Source organism: Ylistrum balloti, unplaced genomic scaffold (genome assembly GCF_031769215.1).
Source record: "Ylistrum balloti isolate Yb309-2 unplaced genomic scaffold, AGI_CSIRO_Ybal_v1 Utg369624, whole genome shotgun sequence".
Lineage (NCBI taxonomy): Eukaryota > Metazoa > Mollusca > Bivalvia > Pectinida > Pectinidae > Ylistrum > Ylistrum balloti.
Window position 1 is genome coordinate 174,203 of NW_026781893.1, and position 20,951 is coordinate 195,153.

General features: G+C 33.8%; 1 protein-coding gene across 1 annotated transcript in view; it reads right to left on the bottom strand.

Annotated features, from left to right (window-relative positions):
• The window catches only part of LOC132550325 (leucine-rich repeats and immunoglobulin-like domains protein 3), a 46,114-nt gene that overhangs the window by 13,948 nt on the left and 11,215 nt on the right, over nt 1-20,951 (bottom strand). Inside the window, exons 3-9 of the mRNA XM_060214373.1 lie at nt 18,571-18,642; nt 17,844-17,915; nt 17,080-17,217; nt 13,277-13,420; nt 9,494-9,637; nt 9,199-9,270; nt 3,410-3,481 (exon numbers count right to left, since the gene is read on the bottom strand). Coding sequence (XP_060070356.1) covers nt 3,410-3,481; nt 9,199-9,270; nt 9,494-9,637; nt 13,277-13,420; nt 17,080-17,217; nt 17,844-17,915; nt 18,571-18,642 — 714 coding nt within the window. The remainder of the gene's footprint in view (nt 1-3,409; nt 3,482-9,198; nt 9,271-9,493; nt 9,638-13,276; nt 13,421-17,079; nt 17,218-17,843; nt 17,916-18,570; nt 18,643-20,951) is intronic.

Sequence of the window (20,951 nt, forward strand, 5' to 3'; positions counted from 1 at the left end):
GATATTTTACGTAGTTTTATGTTTTCATTCATTATTTTTCTATCAAGGAAATGTTAACAATTAATACGATGAATTTCAGCAAAGAACAAAATACATTTGTAGCGAAATCAGAGGCACAGTTAAGCTAACCGAGTTTGAGCTGAAATAACTACAGCCAGCGTAGTGGTTAACGTTTTACAGTCTGCAGAATACCATTTCTGATCTGTGTTGTGAATGTATTGATTTGCAGTTTTCCATTTCCATCGGGATTACGGCATTACATGATATAACTGAAGACCTGAGACCTCAGGTACAGCGTTAGTGTTAGAATAATACATCAAGTTGTTTAACCCATCTTCTATCAACTAGCCCCATACTCTTACCCGATTAACAACGCATTTGCCCTTTTCATTCAAATTGTGTCTTGCATAGAAAGAGGCATTTATGCATTGTTCCACTATAATTAGATGGCACTCACTATCAATGTGATATTGTGTACTAGGGAATACTGCTGAGAAAGCTTATGAGGATGGTATTGTATATTAAAATTAACAGAGCTGTTTTATGAGTATTGTTAGGAGATAGTGATGAAGAGGTGTTCTATAAGACAACTCTATATGGCTTGTTTATGTAAATGTAGGATCCTGTACACGGCTCTGCCATGTAAGCCATATGAATGTTAAGTATATATGATGACTTATCACTAAATTTCCAAGGAATTCAGGTTCATTTTAATAATTTTTGTAAATTAAACAATAAATTACAAAAAAAATTCTTCCATGTAATTATTGTCTTTATTGTGACATTTAAAGTTCTTAATGAATTTTTATGTTCAACAATTTGTCATGTGTAATGATAAAGAAGAAAAACAGTAATGTGTAGTTTATCAGGTCTTGTAGGCTATGGACACACAGCTGTAGAAAGTCAAGTCACTGCCAACTACATAAGATAGCCTTGTACTATATAAAACCTCACACAAGTGAAACCCTGCTCCAGTAAGAAAACAAATTTGTCAGTTAAAAATCCCCAATTCATTTGGTACATAGGAAAATTAGATAGCTGTTTGCTACTAAACCACCAGACTGCAGTGAAACCCTCCCCAGTAGCTCCAGTGGGGAGGGGGGGGGGGGGCAAAGAAAACAAATTTGTCAGTTTAAAATCCCCAATTCATTTAGTATCCAAATCTAGTTCTATCTTGCCATAATGCCAATCTCATCTGTAGCAAACAGCACAAATAAACATGTGCTCCTAGCTTACAGCATGCCTCCTCTCGTCCATCCAGACTGCATACACATGTACCATTTCCTTACTGCCAAAATTCATGCAGAATTTCTGAATTTTATTACCACAGTAGAAAGATGGAGAGAGCTTTTTTTTCCTTCCAAATACACATAAAACCTGTAAAAGCTTGGATTCTCCTAATTGTGGCATGAGCCTGGTTACACCACCACACCTGCTTACGATTTCTAATGGTTTAGGAATCATAGACAGGCAAGAAGGGATCGCTGACAACATGTTATAGTGATTTCATTTAATTCCCATCCCCGTCCCAATCCATGTTTCCTAAAACTTTTTTCTCAACCCTTAAGAAGTCTTTCACTGTCATTGGACCATTTTTAAAAATTCCATCATAAAATCCCTTCCTGTCTACACTTTGGAAACCTCCTTGGCCTATATATTGCCCCACTCCTCTGGTGAGCCCCAAAACTTACACCTGTCCTCTATCAGAAACTGATGGTGCCATTCACTCTAGAATCAAATTAGAATTTACACTCTACAATATTTTATAAAACTTCAATACTTTATCTGGTTCTTTACATCACAAACACATAATAATAATGACATCCGATCATTAAAAATAATTTGTAATCCTGTCCACTTCAATGAAGTGAAATAAATTCAGGAAATATATTACCAGGAGGAGGGGGAGGGGGAAAAAAGGTTTTAAAAAAAGTAATGTTGACAGCTATCTAATATGTTAATCCTACTCATTATACTAAGCAGTAACTATAATAAATGAATTGAGGATAGGGTATCTATAGACAGTTAAAAAAGCCATCTCTTATCTAAAACAAAAAACAAAAAAAAACAAGGTATCAAAGTGAATTGGAAAAAATGATGAATTTATACCTAACTCCTCTTGCTGATCTCATTGATCAATTAAAGTTATTCTCATTGGAGTTTTTTAAAGAACTATCTTCACTAGGAAATGTTTGATAAATGAAAACAGTGCATCCTTTTATTTTGAAACTGTGTACGGGGATGGCCTTAGTCTTGAATTCACCAGTTTGTGAAGTTATGTATCCTCATTCTAATGGGGAACAACTGACTTAGTAATACTAAAAGTTCAATATTCGGACATTTTTCTATGTATTGACATTGTCTGTCAACTTTTACACTGTTCACTGAGGATATGACAGATACAGCATGTGAATACAAGATTTCTTGTATCAGAACAAAACTGTACAGGTGAAAAGAACTAGCGAGAAGCTTTACAATTCAAATCTCTATTTCTGCTGTATAATTGAAGGCGGATGATCACTTGCCAATATTTTCCCTTTGAATAGAGCTGGGCTATGTGGTTGGGAGATATCAGGGCCACTGAATAGGGCTCTACAGCAGTGAAAAGATGAGCTCGTTATGGAGAGGTGAGAAAGGGCAGGACGTCTTATATGCGAGTATGAAGTGGCTTGGATCACTTCTACCCAAGCTGGTGCCAGTGTGGTCCACTAGCCTTAAAGCACAGATTCCTCACCATTCACACATACAAACATGAACGGCCTTTCTCTGTCCAAATTAACATGACAAACACAGGCTATTGTTAACACTTCTAACACAATCACTGCCTAACACATTTTTTTTTATTAAAACTCTTCTTTTCAAAATATGACATTGTGAAAATTCTAATTTGAAAGCAATTACTGACATCTCTTTCTAAGTTATAAGCTCGCTACATTTGATCAACATGTAGCATAAGCAGTTCTAGTCAAATTCCATCAGCACTTCTACAGTCTAACATGACCTATGTCGAGTAAGTATTACCATTTAATGAACTGCCAATGGCATAGGAATATTGTAAGTAATGTAAACAAATTGAGGTTGGCTGCCCATATAATGAGATCATTATTAAAAAAAGATAAATCCAAGAATTAAACTGTTTTTAGTTGGCATATCCTGCTGGCATTCATATCCCCGTAAATGCCAGCTGAAAGCATATCAGTGGTTGTATATGTAAATCAAGATGAGAAAAAAAATCCAGTTCGGGGCAATTCTCTGAAAACCAACTTTCTAGAGGTCCACTTTTCTCTTTCTGAGTTTGTTAAATACTTAAATATATATAATTTGGAATATTAGCAAGATGAAAACGAACATATCTACCCAGGATGACCAGGAATGAAAGTTATCTTGTACAATAGGAGTTAATACTTACAGAAGCTGTAAATTTTTGCAGACCTCCAAACTCTCTGGATCAATGGTCTGAATTCTGTTGTTAGTCAAGGACCTGAAATAAAAAGAGAAACAATAAGATCAAACTAATGTATCAGACACTAAAGGATTTTCAAACTTCTCCCCACTCCTGAATTATAATATGATTAATATTGTTGAGTAGGTGTGAAGCTGCTTCAGGTAAAATAATTACACAATATATTTCAAAAACACACCAATTGTGCTATAGAGTGGTTTTACATCACATTTTACATAAAGTTGAAGACAATTAGAGTCCCCCTCCCTCCACCTCGCCCCCATCCCCAGCCCCACCACCAACTTTCTTGGATAGTCATACAAGAATTCTGACTCACACTTTGGCCAATTATAAGCATTTGTACTACTCTGATACAGCTGTCACTGAAAGCTTCAACAATTAATGGCCGCTTGTTCTACTTTCACTACCAGATGTTTTTCAGCAAGTATTTCATAGAAGAAAACTGAGAAAACACCAAAAATAATTGCAACACATTCATGTACATTGTGTATGATTTCATTTACCGATAGGTAGAAAGAGAACCCATTATTAAAATCTAAACACAATTTCCTGGTTTAAGTAATTCTAAAATGCGTAGAGTGGGAAAACAATTGCTGAAATATTGAAACTATTGTGTTGTAATAATCACATTTTCCTTATCAATTCAAACTCATTTTCCTTTCAATTCCAACCCTTTTTCCTTATCAATTCCAACTCTTTTCTCCAGGTAACAACTTTTCAAACTTTTTTCACATTGATATTTCCATTATCATAACAAAGTTGATTCCAATCATGTCCAACACCATTTTACAAAATTGAAAAGGCAGATGCTAAAACTATTTGAAGACTATATGTGATTGTGATGATGGACTTATCAGGACACAAGCCAATGTGATATACAGATGGCATTTTAGAGAGTCCAATTTTGCCAAATCAGCAATTTATGGTATGCATCTATACCATATTATAAACAATTGGAATGTTCTAGATAAAAAAATCACAATATTAAGTGAAATTCAATGCAGATAGTTACAAGCCAGATTTTATCAACTTTCAGACTGGGAAAACAAACTGATCTGATTATATTTTATATGAAATTGATGTTTTTTCTACAAAAAAATTCAATCATTCCTTACTTGAACACATATTTCCCTCACCTTAGCATACAGCAAGAGCCTATTTAGTAAACTGTTTACTTTAACAGAAGTCTAAATTCCTGTTGGTGAAAAATAAGACGGAACAACTTGTTTTGGCTAACAACTTCACTTAATAGCTAACAATAATATTATAATTTGGTACTAAATCTGTACACAAGGCAATGCAGATGGGCTGACTCTCTGACCTGTAAAAATGTCAGCAATTCTAATGTTACTCTGTTCCAGAGACCTTTACAGCTAAACAAATTCTTCTCAACTTTCCTACAATTTACATTTAAATGTAACTCTATTCTGCTGACATTTAGAATGTACTTAAAAGACTAGATCAAATTTCGAATGCATATTTGTCTTATTTATAGGTAATGTATAGCAAGCCCTGTTCAGAACACATTTAAAAACTTTGTGAATATCATATTAAGTATATATATTGACTAGTAGAACATAACTTCTTGTTCAGATTTTCAGGGTGGAATAGAACTTCTCAATATGATGCAAAATGGAATACATTTTCAATATTATGGAGGGAGGAACTGTTGAATAAAATTGGTGTTTTTCTAGACATGTAAGGAATGATCGAGTATGTGTAAGATAGCATAATATTTCTGTTCTCTTACAAGACATAGTATGTTACAACATTTTCTTACATAGAGTGAAATAGGATGTATTTTTCATTTTCTATATCTGCAGGATGTTTACTGTTGCTTGTAATGGGATTTCTGTTTTCTAGACTTACCCCGTGGAATAAATTTTCTGTGTACTTTGGATTGAAATGTACTAATTACTACTCCATTTTCTAAACCTATGAAGTGGAACATATTTTCTGAGAAATCATTTTGATAAGTATGTTGTATGTTGTTACATGTTATCTGTACATGGAATAGAATTTCTGTGTGCTTTTTGGTTTGTAATCAAATAATACATGATGGAATGGACTTTTACCTTGGCGCAAGAAGTAATGAATTTGTAAAATAAGTGGCAATATATGGTGAAATATAAATTTATTAGTTGTAACATTCATTAATTTGATTTTATATCATTCTGTTGTAAAGCTAAATAGTCTCTCAAGTGGGCAGAGTAGAGATGTTTTATTATCAGGGGAGATAATCAATGGCTTGAGCATTAGAACTGTAGCCAGTCTGGGTTATAAGGTGGAATATGAATTACTTGGCAGTTGCAGTGTCAATTCTGTATGCACATACATGTTGTTCCTAACACATATATCTTAATGTTGTTTCAAATCAATATGTGGAGAGAAATTCATGGGATTTATTAAAAATAAAATTGAAATTCAAGTGAAAGTTGGTTGTCAAAAAAGGAAGCTGTTTTAATGTAGTACCTCTAAAAAGGTAATTTGTACAACTGATTTGTATTCAATGAATCTTCTTACTGGTTTGACAAAAAATAAAATCGGCTGTTTGAAACAGTGCATGATCATGAGGTGTGAGCTACATGGTATTTTCCTTGTGACAACAATGAGCCATAAAGCTATAGGATGGAGAGATGTATGTGGTGTTTATACATCAGACTACAGGCCAGCTTACAGACAGGCTTCAGCTTGGTAAATACATGCTTGCTACCTCACCCGCACATGGAAAACTCTCTCTCTACACTCGCATGACTTCATGAAGAAGAGTGTTTGCATGCTGGGACAGCCTATTAGACAGCAAATCATTAGCAAGTGCTCACACGAATATTTATGAAATATTGATCGAAAATTTAAAGTTTTGGTGGACTCCTGGTGTTAGTTGTTTTGGTTCGTTGGTGTCAGTATTTCCACAAAGACCTCTGACCAATAATGAAAAAACACTGCTCCTTTAAAATGTGAATAAGAAAGGGTGTTTGCATGTTATCTATTTATCTATCTATAATTAGAATCTATATATAAGATACCTGGCCCAGTTTATAAAATTAAATGTATGTGTAACGAAGACCATACAAAAAAAGCAAAAAAAAACCTGTATAAACATAAGCTTGAGGAAAAGTTTCTTCAGAAAAGTTGTTCTCTAATTTCATCTTTCTTTTTTAAAAGGGGTGAGGGTGGGTGTGGGTGGGTGTGGGTGGGGGTGGAGATAGGGGGGTAGAGGGGGTTGGAGTTGCTTTTCTATATTCAACAGAATCTTGAACAGTTGCATTTTTTCATCCATCTGTTTTGACCCTAAGAAATAATGATATTTTCACCAATCAAATAAGACTGCCTGCAACTGATGTAGAGAGACAGATTGAGATATATGACATGCCACTTTGTGGAGATTCTTGGTAAACATGGCTATCCTAGCTATTGTATCAACTGGTAGCCAATCAAATGGTACAAAAACACGATCAGGAGGAGGAGAGAATCACTGAAGGGTTTATACATGAGTGATTACACTCATTCATCATATTCCAATTCTCTTGTTAGCCCTACAAGTACACATTCCATCTTCTTGAGATTTATTTGATTTATTACAACTTAGCAAACTGGACCAAACTGTCCTTGATTCCCAAGAATCGTTTCCATTATTACATCTATCTCATTCCTTAAAGAAGCGATCCTTCTCTTTGACAAACTTCATTTATGATTTTTAACTGATATCACCATATTTTAGTTAACATGATCACCAATCACTACTTTTCAATGGAAGTCAAGAACTCAACCTTACCAGCAGCCACATTGATCTTTCCAATATTTGAAAATTATTCATGAAATATATATTTGAACTGAACCTATCAGGATGTGATGCAACCAAATGTAATTAAACATGACATTAGACATAAATTAATTATCCCACTGCATTATCTTAACGAGATGAGAAGATTTTTTTTCTTCTTAATTTCCTCGGTGTTGAAAAAAAGTAATCACCATACCTTTCGTAAAAGGTGTTTACACTTATAATATCACAACATCTCATAACTGACAAGTATTTCAAAAATAAAACGCAAACAATTTCTCAAATCAATTTCTAAGACATGAGGCTAAATAGTTATATAACATCATCACCTCAAGGCCAAATAAAAAAGAACTTGAATTCAAATACATGTAGTTTGGAAATGAACTCTTCTCACCAGTTTTTAATCTATAAGAACCATCTATATAACGTGTTAAGTCTAGTTATTCACACAAAATTCTGCAGCATAACACTTGAGCCGAGAAATTAATTCTGTGGAGTATGCCAGTATCAGCGGAGGCGAGAAGTAGGAAACACTTATGCCAGGTCCCGTGGAGTCAGTTCTACTTGCCCTGTTTAGGTCAGATGGGCCTCCTGCTGTCTCCCAGATTACCTACTTGGCTATCTACTTATTACCCAACAATACAACACCAATGTTTTCTAAGGAGCCTACACCGGGTAGACGATTCATGTATATGCATGTGGGGAGCCTGGTGATCTTACTTTATAAGACATATAAAGTACCATTTCATTTCCTTTTTTACCTGCCGTAAAATCTCTTATAACAAATGAACTGCAATTGTTAATTTATTTTTCTAAGGCTGAGCAATTTAAACAGACACAAAAACAGCGATACTGCTCCTGTAATGTATCATGTAAATACTAATTATTTCCCTTCTCATTTACATTTTTTTTTCTTTCAAGAAATTTAATGCGTATCGCAGTCTTTTACTTGCCCATAAATTACATACAAGCATTACTTAATAAATTATGTATGTATGAGCATGAATCACAGGGACACCTGCCTAGAGGAAAACTCTATCTGTTTATGAATTTCTTCCTAGTGGATGGTTGCAGACTCCACAGAGAAGCAAAAGATTCTAATGTAATTTCGTTAACAAAACACACATTACACAGCATTTCTTTTCTATCCTGACTTTTTTCTATAAAATTCATTTGATGCAAATCCAGAACATTTATATAACCAAAAGTACAAAGAGAGGAAATATCTAGTGAATTCAAAGAAATGTCTAGGTGAAATGTTGACATACATCTTCACTTTTTTATATATACATCAAATGTAATAGAGTTACTATTTTTACACAACTTCTGTGCTTGGTACTCAAAATTTCAAACTCAATCTGTACTTAAGTACTCCAAATACATTTCAAAATACACAGGGCTTGAAACAATGAGGAAAATTTATTAGAAGAGAGGTGTAAAATTATCCAAGATTGAGCTATGCTTTGCCAATGACAATATTATATACTTTTCTTTACATTCAATGTCTCCATGAAACCAGAAGCCACTACCCATGACAAATTTGCAAGCTTCACAAGAGTAAAAATGCTCCGGAAAATATTTCCATATAATATGTAATCATTCGTGTAGTCGTGTTTGAATTTGAAATGTTGGGTATGGGTATAGTATTTGTTGTCTTTTGGTTGTAATTGAAATATCAAACCTGAGAAAAATGCATGAACATCAGCTTACCTGAATTGATGGTACCCGGGTACACATTTTCCAACCTAGATTTCTATCTAGCCTAACACTTTCGTGCAGTTTTGGGTAATCATGACAACTTGTTAATATCTAAGGGCATTTACTGTTCCAAATAAGTCTGTTCTGTAAATTCTGTAAGTCTGCTCAGAGTATTATACCTAGGATACTAAAGGTCCAAAATATCAAGGCATGCCTGAAGAGTAAGGAAAACAATACAGTGAGAGATACTTACAGTTGTTTGAGAGATACCATTCTATAAAGCCAGCTCTGTGTCACATTAGAAATGTTGTTGTGATCCAGTTGTCTGTAAAAAGATTTTGGAATTTTTTCAGCTGCTGATTTTAAAATCAAAACATATCTGATACACAACATCAATACTATAACGCTTTTTTTTTTTTCAGGGACTCTCTCGCTTCTCAAATGAACATGTTTACAATAATAAATGAGTATGTACTGTGCTAATTACATATTCATTACTGTATATAAAAGAATGACCTAAAAAAGCTGACAAGAGTTGATATACTTACAAGCTCTGTATCTTTTTAAGACCATAAAACGCTCCATCCATCAATACAGATATCTGATTTTTTCGAAGCTTCAAAATTTGTAAATTGGATAACTGTTGGAATAAAAGACCTTCAATTTGCCGCAGCTGGTTCTTGGTAATTTCTCTGTGAAACAAGATAAAAATACAATTAAAAAATTACCACTTAGATTCGTAATAGAATATTAATATCTTTATATATCTCCAAACATCAAACATTTTGGTTAATACAACTGTATGTTACAATGGAACCAATGACAATGTGACAAGCCCTTGTATTTGTTTCATGAAAACATATTCATGTGACAAGCCCTTGTATTTGTTTCATAACATATTCATGTGACAAGCCCTTGTATTTGTTTCATAACATATTCATGTGACAAGTCCTTGTATTTGTGACATCATGTGACAAGTCTTTGTATTTGTTTCATGATAACATAATCATGTGACAAGTCCTTGTATTTGTTTCATGATAACATAATCATGTGACAAGTCCTTGTATTTGTTTCATAACATATTCATGTGACAAGCCCTTGTATTTGTTTCATAACATATTCATGTGACAAGCCCTTGTATTTGTTTCATAACATATTCATGTGACAAGCCCTTGTATTTGTTTCATAACATATTCATGTGACAAGTCCTTGTATTTGTTTCATGATAACATAATCATGTGACAAGTCTTTGTATTTGTTTCATGATAACATAATCATGTGACAAGTCCTTGTATTTGTTTCATAACATAATCATGTGACAAGTCCTTGTATTTGTTTCATGATAACATAATCATGTGACAAGTCCATGTATTTGTTTCATGATAACATAATCATGTGACAAGTCCTTGTATTTGTTTCATGATAACATAATCATGTGACAAGTCCTTGTATTTGTTTCATGATAACATAATCATGTGACAAGTCCATGTATTTGTTTCATGATAACATAATCATGTGGCAAGCTCTTGTATTTGTTTCATGATAACATAATCATGTGACAAGTCCATGTATTTGTTTCATGATAACATATTCATGTGGCAAGCTCTTGTATTTGTTTCATAACATAATCATGGACAAGCCATTAAATTTGATCTCAAGATCATGTAACAAACCCTCAAATTTGTACTCATGACCATGCAACAAGTGCTTGTATGTTTTTATGATCACATGATCCCATGACAATCTCTTGTCATTCCTGACCAAAACGATTCCCTACATTTTTCCCCAGCGATTTCCCTTCATCCTGATGGCTATGTCCTAACCAAAGTATAAATGGTTTTAAAGTAATGAGATGTGATTAATCATCAACACTAGTATGTTATTTCTCCATAAAGATGAAGTGTAGATAAGTCATAGCGACAAATCCTTTCTTTTTATTAACTCTATTATATGAAAATAATATTCCCATGAAGATATTTGGTGCACATTCAAAAAACGATTTACAGTTGGCACAGAGCAAGCAATCGATACACCAGACTCATAATTATCCAAACAAAATGTGTCATTTCCCTCAAATCATCGAAAAATCCTGTGCATCTCAAAACCTAATCGCATGTAAAAACACAACTCTGGGCCATAAATCCCGAACTGATTGCTATCTGTCATCTAAGTTAAATGTGTTTTCCATGGTACAAGTTTAAATAAAATGCTGTGGAGAAAAAACCGGTAGCCTCTCCAGTCTTGTAACAATGCTGTAATGACAATCGTGCAGCATAGGAAGCTGCAGCAACAGAGGGAGCCACTAGTCTGGTTAGCTCGATCGCCATCGAAGAAACACTGTCACAGAATCTGCAGACTCCACATTCTGACATGGTGTATGTATCAGGATTGAATATTTCTTACAGCAATTACACAGAAAAAAGGCAGAAATCACCAGAACTTTGTGTGAGATGGTTGTTTAAAGACTGATATTTGTTGTGTGAAACCTATTTTCCAAGAAAAGCTAGAGATAGGAATAAAGTGAGCTTGCCAGACAAGCCACTACTTGTGATTTATCAGCATTGTCTATAGCCCACTTCTCCCACCATCTAGGCCTTCCATCTTGGGCTAGCACAAACATTTCATTTCATAGAAATGTGTTTATGATGCATGGGGGACTGTGCTGGCAAGGTACTAATTATACTACCAACTTAAGCAACATGTGCTTTATGTCAGATGTGCTGCAGCTACAGCTTCTCAAGGCATCTGTATAATTTCAATTATGATGATTAAAGTTACATGAAGAATTTCACATTAATCTCCTTATGATCTGTTACCAGTTGTGTCATTATAAATTTGAGTCATTCTCAAAGGCCTGCAATACGACAAACACTAAAACTTTAAGACTCTTTTATCAAATATTATCAACTTCAGCAATATCTATCCTATACCAGGTTTGATACCATTTTTTAAAGATTTCACTCATGTACTTAATAAATTTCAACAAACAATGCAGCCAATTAACATAAGATAAAATGTAAATTTTCAAAAATCTATATTAAAACCATTTTAGAATGAGCAAGTCTTTTCATCACCCACAGTTGGTTTGACAGACACATTAAATTTGCAAACAATTATTCTACTTAAGAAAATTACTTGAATAAGTGTTCCATTTGTTAAATAGTAAACATATACAAGAAGAGTGCTTGAATTTTCAAAAAGTTTTAAATATTCATACAAATGAATACTAACAAGGCAACAGCGTGTCAAAATATGAAACTTTCTTTACATATTTTATATCAAACGACCAACGGAAATCTTATTTCATACAGCTATTATATCTTCATGGCTGGCGACAGTCATACGCCTAGTGCTTTTTCTTCTAACTCATATCATATGTAAATGCAAAAGCATAATAGCCATAAATAAAATTTTAATGGAGATCACATCTGTAAAATTTTTTACAAGATTTTTTCTTGTTTTATGATAACTGCTAACATGAGCATTTCTAACATCTACAAATCTGGTTCTAGAGACACCGATAATTTCTTATTAGAACACCGATAATTTCTTATTAGACAATCACAGGCAAATTGGTAGAAATCTATAAACTGCTAGCATATTTTGCCACAACTGTTCAGTCCTATATACTTTACACCGCTAGGACATTTTGCTACAACTGTTCAGTCCTATATACTTGACACTGCTAGGATATTTTGCTACAACTGTTCAGTCCTATATACTTTACACCGCTAGGACATTTTGCTACAACTGTTCAGTCCTATATACTTTACACTGCTAGGATATTTTGCTACAACTGTTCAGTCCTATACTTTACACCGCTAGGACATTTTGCTACAACTGTTCAGTCCTATATACTTGACACTGCTAGGACATTTTGCTACAACTGTTCAGTCCTATATACTTTAAACTGCTAGGACATTTTGCTACAACTGTTCAGTCCTATATACTTTAAACTGCTAGGATATTTTGCTACAACTGTTCAGTCCTATATACTTTAAACTGCTAGGACATTTTGCCACAACTGTTCAGTCATGTTAAAATAATGGTTTACAGAAAAATAACCAGATATAAGGTACTGTATGTTATATCCAACAAGATTTTTCCTGTTCAGAACTTTTTTTTTTTATTTATTTATACAAATTTTAAAAAACTAGCTTTAAAATTTCTATCAATCAATTCCACTGATTAATTAAGTAATTGTAAATTCAAGTGATTAAAATCAGCACCTTCATCCTCTCCTAAATAAATTATCAAAACTGAAAATTAGATTAAATTCTAAAATGAGCTTAAAATCTGTCTTTATCTTTTGCTCTTAAGGTAATACTTACAATGTTTTCAGTTTAATCATTTTACTGAATAAATTCTTGGGCAGGATGCGGATTCTATTTTTATTCATCTTCAGCACTTCTAATGATGTTAAGTTGTCAAAACATCCTGGTTCAAATGTTTCCAGACCGTTTCCATTGAGTGTTCTGTAAAACACAAAAACATAAATGTGTTACATATACACCCATCAAAAACACCTACATCAAACAAGCATAATTATCTAACAATCATTCCATAGAACCCGGGCTAATTTATTACATAAGGCTCCCAGCCTCAGACACGCGCCACAAAGTGTTGGCGGCATTTACAAAAGAAAATATGCATGTTACATGATAACTTACATCTCACACCAAGATTATTACAAATGCCCCAATTTTTTTCCCCACAAATTCTTAATATATCATAATTCATACTAGCATATCATTATAACTACATGCAGAAAATTCTGTACGATGAAGTTTGGTATAGAAACTAGTTAATGTAGTACCCAAATTGAGAAAAATGTGCCCATTCCTAGACATCTCAAACTGCCAAATACAACAATTGATCTTGTTAATTTCATTATGTGCATTTTATTGGGAATGCTAGCACGGAACATCACACACTAACACGAATCACCACCATTACATCACCTACATCTATCCTCATCAACTTGGGAAATTGTACCATGTGCATGTTGTTACCACTTAACGTCCACAGCCAGCTCTTTACATAATAATAATAATTACAGGACAATCAAAATACCAAAGTCCCTTCCTATACATAGAACAAAAATATTTAAAGTTCCCTCCATACACAACCAACACACACAGCTCCATCATTTTCTATGGCTATATGAAACATAAAGCTCCTTCTTCAAACATCTTGGGCCACTATAAGATAAAATTACTTCTATCTAAAAGATAATGGTTAACTCTTAGCAATCAGCTCCCTCCTATAACACACAGCCAGTCTAATATCCCATAAAAAGGTATGCTGAGTGTCGGAAAATTGATACAACTAAGTCAATTTCAAAACATGGTACAAGTTAATTCTATCTTAAATGACATATCTAAAATATTTCAATTAATAGAGAAATGAGTTGTTTTGTTTTTTGCTGAATCAAGACCTACATATATAAGTTCTATACTAGAAGTCTATTATTACCCTGATATAAAAGCGATGGGCAATTCAAGCCTCATTTTTTTAGAACAGGCGGAAATTTCTGCATTTTTTCACTTAAGCTAAAAGTGATCCCACAATGACTTGGTACTTTATCGGGCCTCGATACCAAAAACAACATATTGGCAACACATTTAATAATTGTTTTCAGACGAGGTTTGCAACTTTTGACTCTCAAGAACAAGATACTGTTATGTATCTGGGGGCCGCGTGCAGTCAGGCAGGACCGGTGGAGAAAGAAAATGTTTCTTTTAGCAGATAGTGTATATCAGGTTTCTTAATTTGAGCTAGCGTTTGACTCCATGGCCTGGCAAAACAGTTGTGTCCCGAGTGATCCTGTTACCTATATGTGAGACACGCACTAAAGTGCCTACCTGGTGTCTCTCTACCAAGCTGTCCTACCAGATACCTCACTACACAATAAGCCATGATTTTCTGGATACATGCTTCTGTATTGTTCTGACACGAATGGAATACAAGGAAAGCTGCGACCCCACAAATTTCAGGGATCAAACTACAGATAACATTTCTTTTTAAAAAAGATTTTGAACAATCGTTTAACTTTTCATATCAAAACCATCCATCCATGTCAAAAGGCATTTAAAATCTGTTCTCATATCGACCCTAACCAGCTGAGGTAGCGATAGCATATTGTGTATTTTTCAACTATAAAGTACTAAGTTTACAAATAGATGTATGCACATTACTATTTGGTGGGAAATCACAAACTCTTACAGCAGAAACAGGTCCATAGGACAAGATCAGATATAGGGCATCATACGTTGAAAAAAATGATTAATTCTAGGAAAAAAAAACATTTCAGCAGAAATTAAATTTTATTCCAGCAGAAGTTAATACAAAGTTGAAGAGTTAGGAGACTATTGTTTATTTGAGCATTATTTTAGACAGGACTGCAGGGAATGGGAAAAGGGCTATATGTGAATAATTGATAAAATATGGCGAAAGGATCTATATAATTGTTAACAGATTTGTGGTGGGCTCTGGTCTACAAAAAAACATAAACGTATGTGTTCAGGCTCAATAAAAGACAACCTCCACTCCTCTACCTCAAAACCAAAATAAAGAAGCCATACATGTCAAGATATTGTAAACTACATTTCAAAATCTCTATCATATTAAAAGGATGTTATTTTTTATCAAATGTATACATTTATCACGTGCCATATGGAACACTAAAACATAATACCAAATAAGACAGAAAATGAAAATGTACAGGTTTGGTACATCTTAATGAGACCACTGTGTTCTGTTGGATAAGCCAGGATATCAGAGTCATCAAGGATCTGATTAGAGATTCAAAGCATCCAGCTAAAACACAACTACATGTGTACACCTGTTCGAGTCCTGGGCGGAACACATTATTCCTCTATTATCCCCCCAGTGTTGAAACACTCCTAGCTAGTTGTACCTTCCGTAAGTATCATTTCCAGTGTGTATGTATCATTAAAGGATGGTAACAAAAACACATGCACCTGGTCGTGGAGTACTTGTAATTGTTCCAAAAATGTGCAACTTTGGCCGCGGCTGGCACATGGTTGCCTTTGTTAACACAAACTAATGAGACCTGTTTTGTACATATGTATTACAAAGCCACGATAGTACCCTACCCGTTAAGTCACAACATTCATTACAATCCAGGCCTTTTTTTTAACATATGATCTTTAAATTTTGTAAACAGTATACAAAATTCTGAAACCAGATCTCTTTCATTAATATTATTGTCAACATTTCAGTGGCGAGACAATTAAAAGCAACATCAAATTCTGAAGTCAATGTCAACATTTTAAGTGTAAGAGGCAATCACCTCACCACCGGAAACATAAATGTTCCAATACTGAGTCCTGTGATGGACTAGTTCAAGTGATAACTTGTTCCATATTATCAGGATGACACCAGAAACAATTATTACACAAAATTTGAATACAGGGAACCTCTTTCATGCAAATCGAATGAATAATGAATATTTATATGGCACATCTTTCCCTAACATAAGTTTTACGTGATGATAATCACTGTACTTTTTTCAAATCAAGAAAAAGTTAATGTAGAGGTCGGCAATTAATTTTAGGTGGTCCATGGCTCCACTTGGACTGGTCTATATTTTCGTTTACAGTGTGATGGATGGTTTTGCTAGGGGTACTAACAACAAATTATGTTGTTTTCTTCATGGTGCAACACAAATTAAATGATATTTTAATCCAGTGACAAATGAAGCCGATGACAACATGCACTTTCACTTATGATGTGGAGTTCATTGGGACAAATGCATTTTAATTAGAATCGGTTATCTAGTGCACCTATTATGCTGTTTGTTATTTACTGCCTCATCTATCCAATGCCCCACCAAATCCCGGTGCTAAAATCCAACCTTGTGCTCCATCCATCCCTATGCCCCACCCAATCCTGGTGCTAAAATCCATCCTTGTGCTCCATCCATCCCAATGCCCCACCCACTCCTGGTGCTAAAATCCATCCTTGTGCTCCAATGTTCTAAGTACTACATCTAATGTCATTCCTTACTGCTCAGACAACTTCAATGCTAAATGCTTTTCTTCAGTCTTTTCGAAACAATAACAAATATATAAACATTCATCTTATTTTCATTTTTGTGGGTGATACTTACAGTTTTTGTAAGGTGTTATTGACAGGGAAAACGCCCGGAACAATGTCCATGATCTGATTGTGGCTAAGCTCCAGAACTTTGAGCTGAGACATATGAGTGGTAAACTCCATGGCCAGAGTATGAATACGGTTATGATTTCTGTCAATAAGAACACAAAATATATATATAAATATGTATACAAAAATCCTTCCTTCTTACAATACAATATCTTAGCATGATATCAGACACAAATAACTGTAATCAAGCCTTTCTTGAAAAGTGAATGAAATGCACACATGAAGTCTTGATATATCAGTCAGGTTAAAACCATTATTTTTAACATAGTCATACATAACAAGATAACCTTTCAGCAATTTCAAATTACCAGGTAATCTTTGAATATCACAAATTAAATATTTCATTTTTAATCTAAGTGCAGGTTTTACTGAGAGCATATCCAATGTAGGACAGCCATAGCCTATACTAAACCGTCGGCATGTGGTTATCTCCCCTAGTAATATGGTAAGAAGGTTATTATAACTTGTCCTGACCCTCTGGGGAAGAGAGTGAAAACTTGAAATTGATGGATTGCGACTACCATCCAAGTAATCCTGCATTTTGATGTTAATCATTAAACTCATACATTTCAAACAAGACTCAGAGACATTCAAACCCTGCTGTGCACACATTTTAAATTCAAGAGTCAAAGAAGTACAACTTAATTAGCATAGAAATTCTGCAAAAATATGCATTTCATCATTTCAAACCAAAGGACTTCTACTTACAGTTCCAGAGTGGTTAAGGAATAAAGGCCTTTCAACATGGGGACTTCTGTCAGTTTGTTGTGGTTAATTTTTCTGCAAAAGAAGAAATTATATTTTCAATTGTAATTGTGCTTTAACTGGATAAATAAACAGAAGAGAACACAAGCAAACCACATCAAAATTTTAGGAACATATTAATTGCTAATCATGTTCAAAAATTTTACCATAAAAGGATCATATTAAATCCATGGAGACTTAACAATTGTTTACAAAGTTGAATATCTTATTTCTATCAACATAAAATTTGTCTCAATATTTGCAACTGTACAGAAATATTTACAGGACGGTGCATATATATATATATACATGATGCTTTTATCTAGATAAACATAAATCTGTCATCTTGGCGCAACAAGCTTGTCACCACCAGTATCTACCTGTTTACTGTACAGCACATACCAGGTGGGACATTCTGACACTTCAATTAGCAGTTAACTACCACTGTGATATGGACATATGGGCAAACAATATCTAATATTACATAGCATTCAAACCAACTGCATGTTCTTGTCATGGGATCAATCAAAAACACTGAATACCTCCTTTCACAAACCTTCCAAGTTTCAACACAGTAACAAAAGAATCTATATTTATAAACTTTTTTGTACACAGTCTGTATGAAGGCTATTCTTCTACATGCCCATAATTCAACTGATCTCAATAGCATTCAACCATTTATATAACTTACAGTTGTTTTAAAGCCGGAAGGTGTAGAAAAACTGATTCATTTAAAAATCGTATTTCGTTGTTACTCAAGTCTCTGAAAAGATAAAAACATGAATTTATTAACATAGCACATACAATATGTTAAAAATAATTTTAAATCAATAAGCTATTAAATAATACTTCTAAATGTGTTTAAGATTACAAATTGCAGATTTTTGGTATAACAATAATGAAAGGGTTGTGCTCATATATGCCAATTTGAACAAAATAAATCAAGAAGTATCAATGTCAAGATATTTCACAATCTTTTATCTACCGTGTCTAAATTTCGAACAAAATAATCTGTATTTCAAGTTGTTATAGATTTACCAACATATTCAATAAATAGCTAAAAAATAATAGAAGATCACAAACTGCTGAAGCCAGGTAAGCCAATAATGTATTCTACGGTCTTCTCTTGGTTGCCGACTTTCTATTTTTTTCTAAACATTGCTCCTTATCAAAATTAGGTTTAAAAAATGTGTTAATATATTATACAGGTAATTTTTTGCTGTAAGTTAAGGCTATCAGTGTAACAGGATGAGTGTCATTTCCACACGTCTAATCCCATTCACCAGTTGATGCCAGCTGTACATATTATGAACAAGAATGCAATTACGTTGGCTGTGATGACACAGAAGTTTAAATTTTAAAACTTTGATGTTCTTCTGTGAGGGAAAACTTAAAATATTCATATTAGTTTAGATATCAGTGATAACTACCAATTTGCACATGTATGTAAAAAAATTACCTCAAACATGTTGTAAACCAATTTTTTATTAAAAACAGCTTCATCCTTCAATGTACATATATTCCAGACACACTAAAAAAGCATGACAACATCTGTTAATATGCCATACATACAATTTCTTTGTTACTATCATTTTTTTTCAAAACTTATTACAAACTAAAGTTTTGAATTGATGAGAATAGCTCTAGTCAAAGTATTTTAAAAACTACAAAAAACATGTTTGTTCAATACATTCATAAATGTATTCTCATCTAAGTTTATTGTTATTCGGTGGAATTGTTTTATTACATTTAATAAAACAATTAGAACCACAATTCAATTTGGTTCTGCCATTTTATGCAAAATTATTTAATTTAGGTTGTATCAATGGCATTTATAAGTCACTACAGGTGCCAACGTATCAAAAATTGTGACAAAAAGCTATAAACTCGCACAATACATGCCAACACAAAACTAACTTATTAAGTAATAGACATAAATTTCAATAGAATTTTCTATAATATATCACATTAGCATGAGTTGCTGTGCTGTAGCAACAATGTCATCTTTAATTCTCATTCATGTAGTACCTCTCTGGTTTCTACATCAAAAATTTTCCATCTTGCATGGATATGAGAACTTATCCAATGGATCATTCTAACCAGTGTACTTTTTTTTTCTTCAGAAAGTTAAAAAGATTAATTCCCTTTAGTAGAGATATCAGATTTATCCATAAATCTACAGCACTCTTTCATCCAGGACACTGGCCCATACAACACCCTACAATTTGAAATGAATCGTGAGGATCAGGTAGGTATTGGGCTTCGACGCCATGTTGGATTAAAGTACATAAAAGCTAACATTAAGCTGTGAGGGCCATAAATTGAAGAGGTAACAATCACCTGTGTCCCAGGTAAAACCTCCTTACCTAGAGCAGGCAATGCCCTAGCAGCTTGTAAAATTCCACAAAAGCATACACTCAGAAATTGTTAGGAAGAAATTTAAAACAGAAAACCTCTATTTACAAAACATACATAAATATAATATTAACATTCAAATTCAAAATGAGGAAAATTCAGAATTCATTACACATTTAGAAAAAAACTACAAGTAAAAAACAGGTGAACACCTGACCCAAAGTTAACCAGACTGAGGACAAGGTAAGCCCTGTCCCACAGATGCCAGTACTGGGCTGTTACATGGGTAAGGTTACCTACTAACTATTCTACTGGTAACATTTACAAAGCCCTGCCTTGTAATAGCTTTTTTTGTAGCCTCTCGGGTACAGAGAAATTGTAATTCGATCAACATCGTAATCTAGAATTAAAAAAATTTATCAACATTTGCTTGCAACTGAAGGTTTTTAAACAACCATCAATGCTAAGGTAGTCACTGACCATACATAATATGTAGTAACAGCCCACTACCGACAGGAGCCGCTCTGTTAAGCACTCTTTATAACTAAAGTCCATGTACAACCTGTGACTAGGCTTAGACTTGACCATCCTGCACATTTCATACACCCTTAGCCTTTGATCTGAACCTAACATCAATACCCCACCCCAAAGGCTCCCTTGGCCTGAAATTCACACAGATGACAAAACCACTCATTTCAATAATAAAACAATCAAACT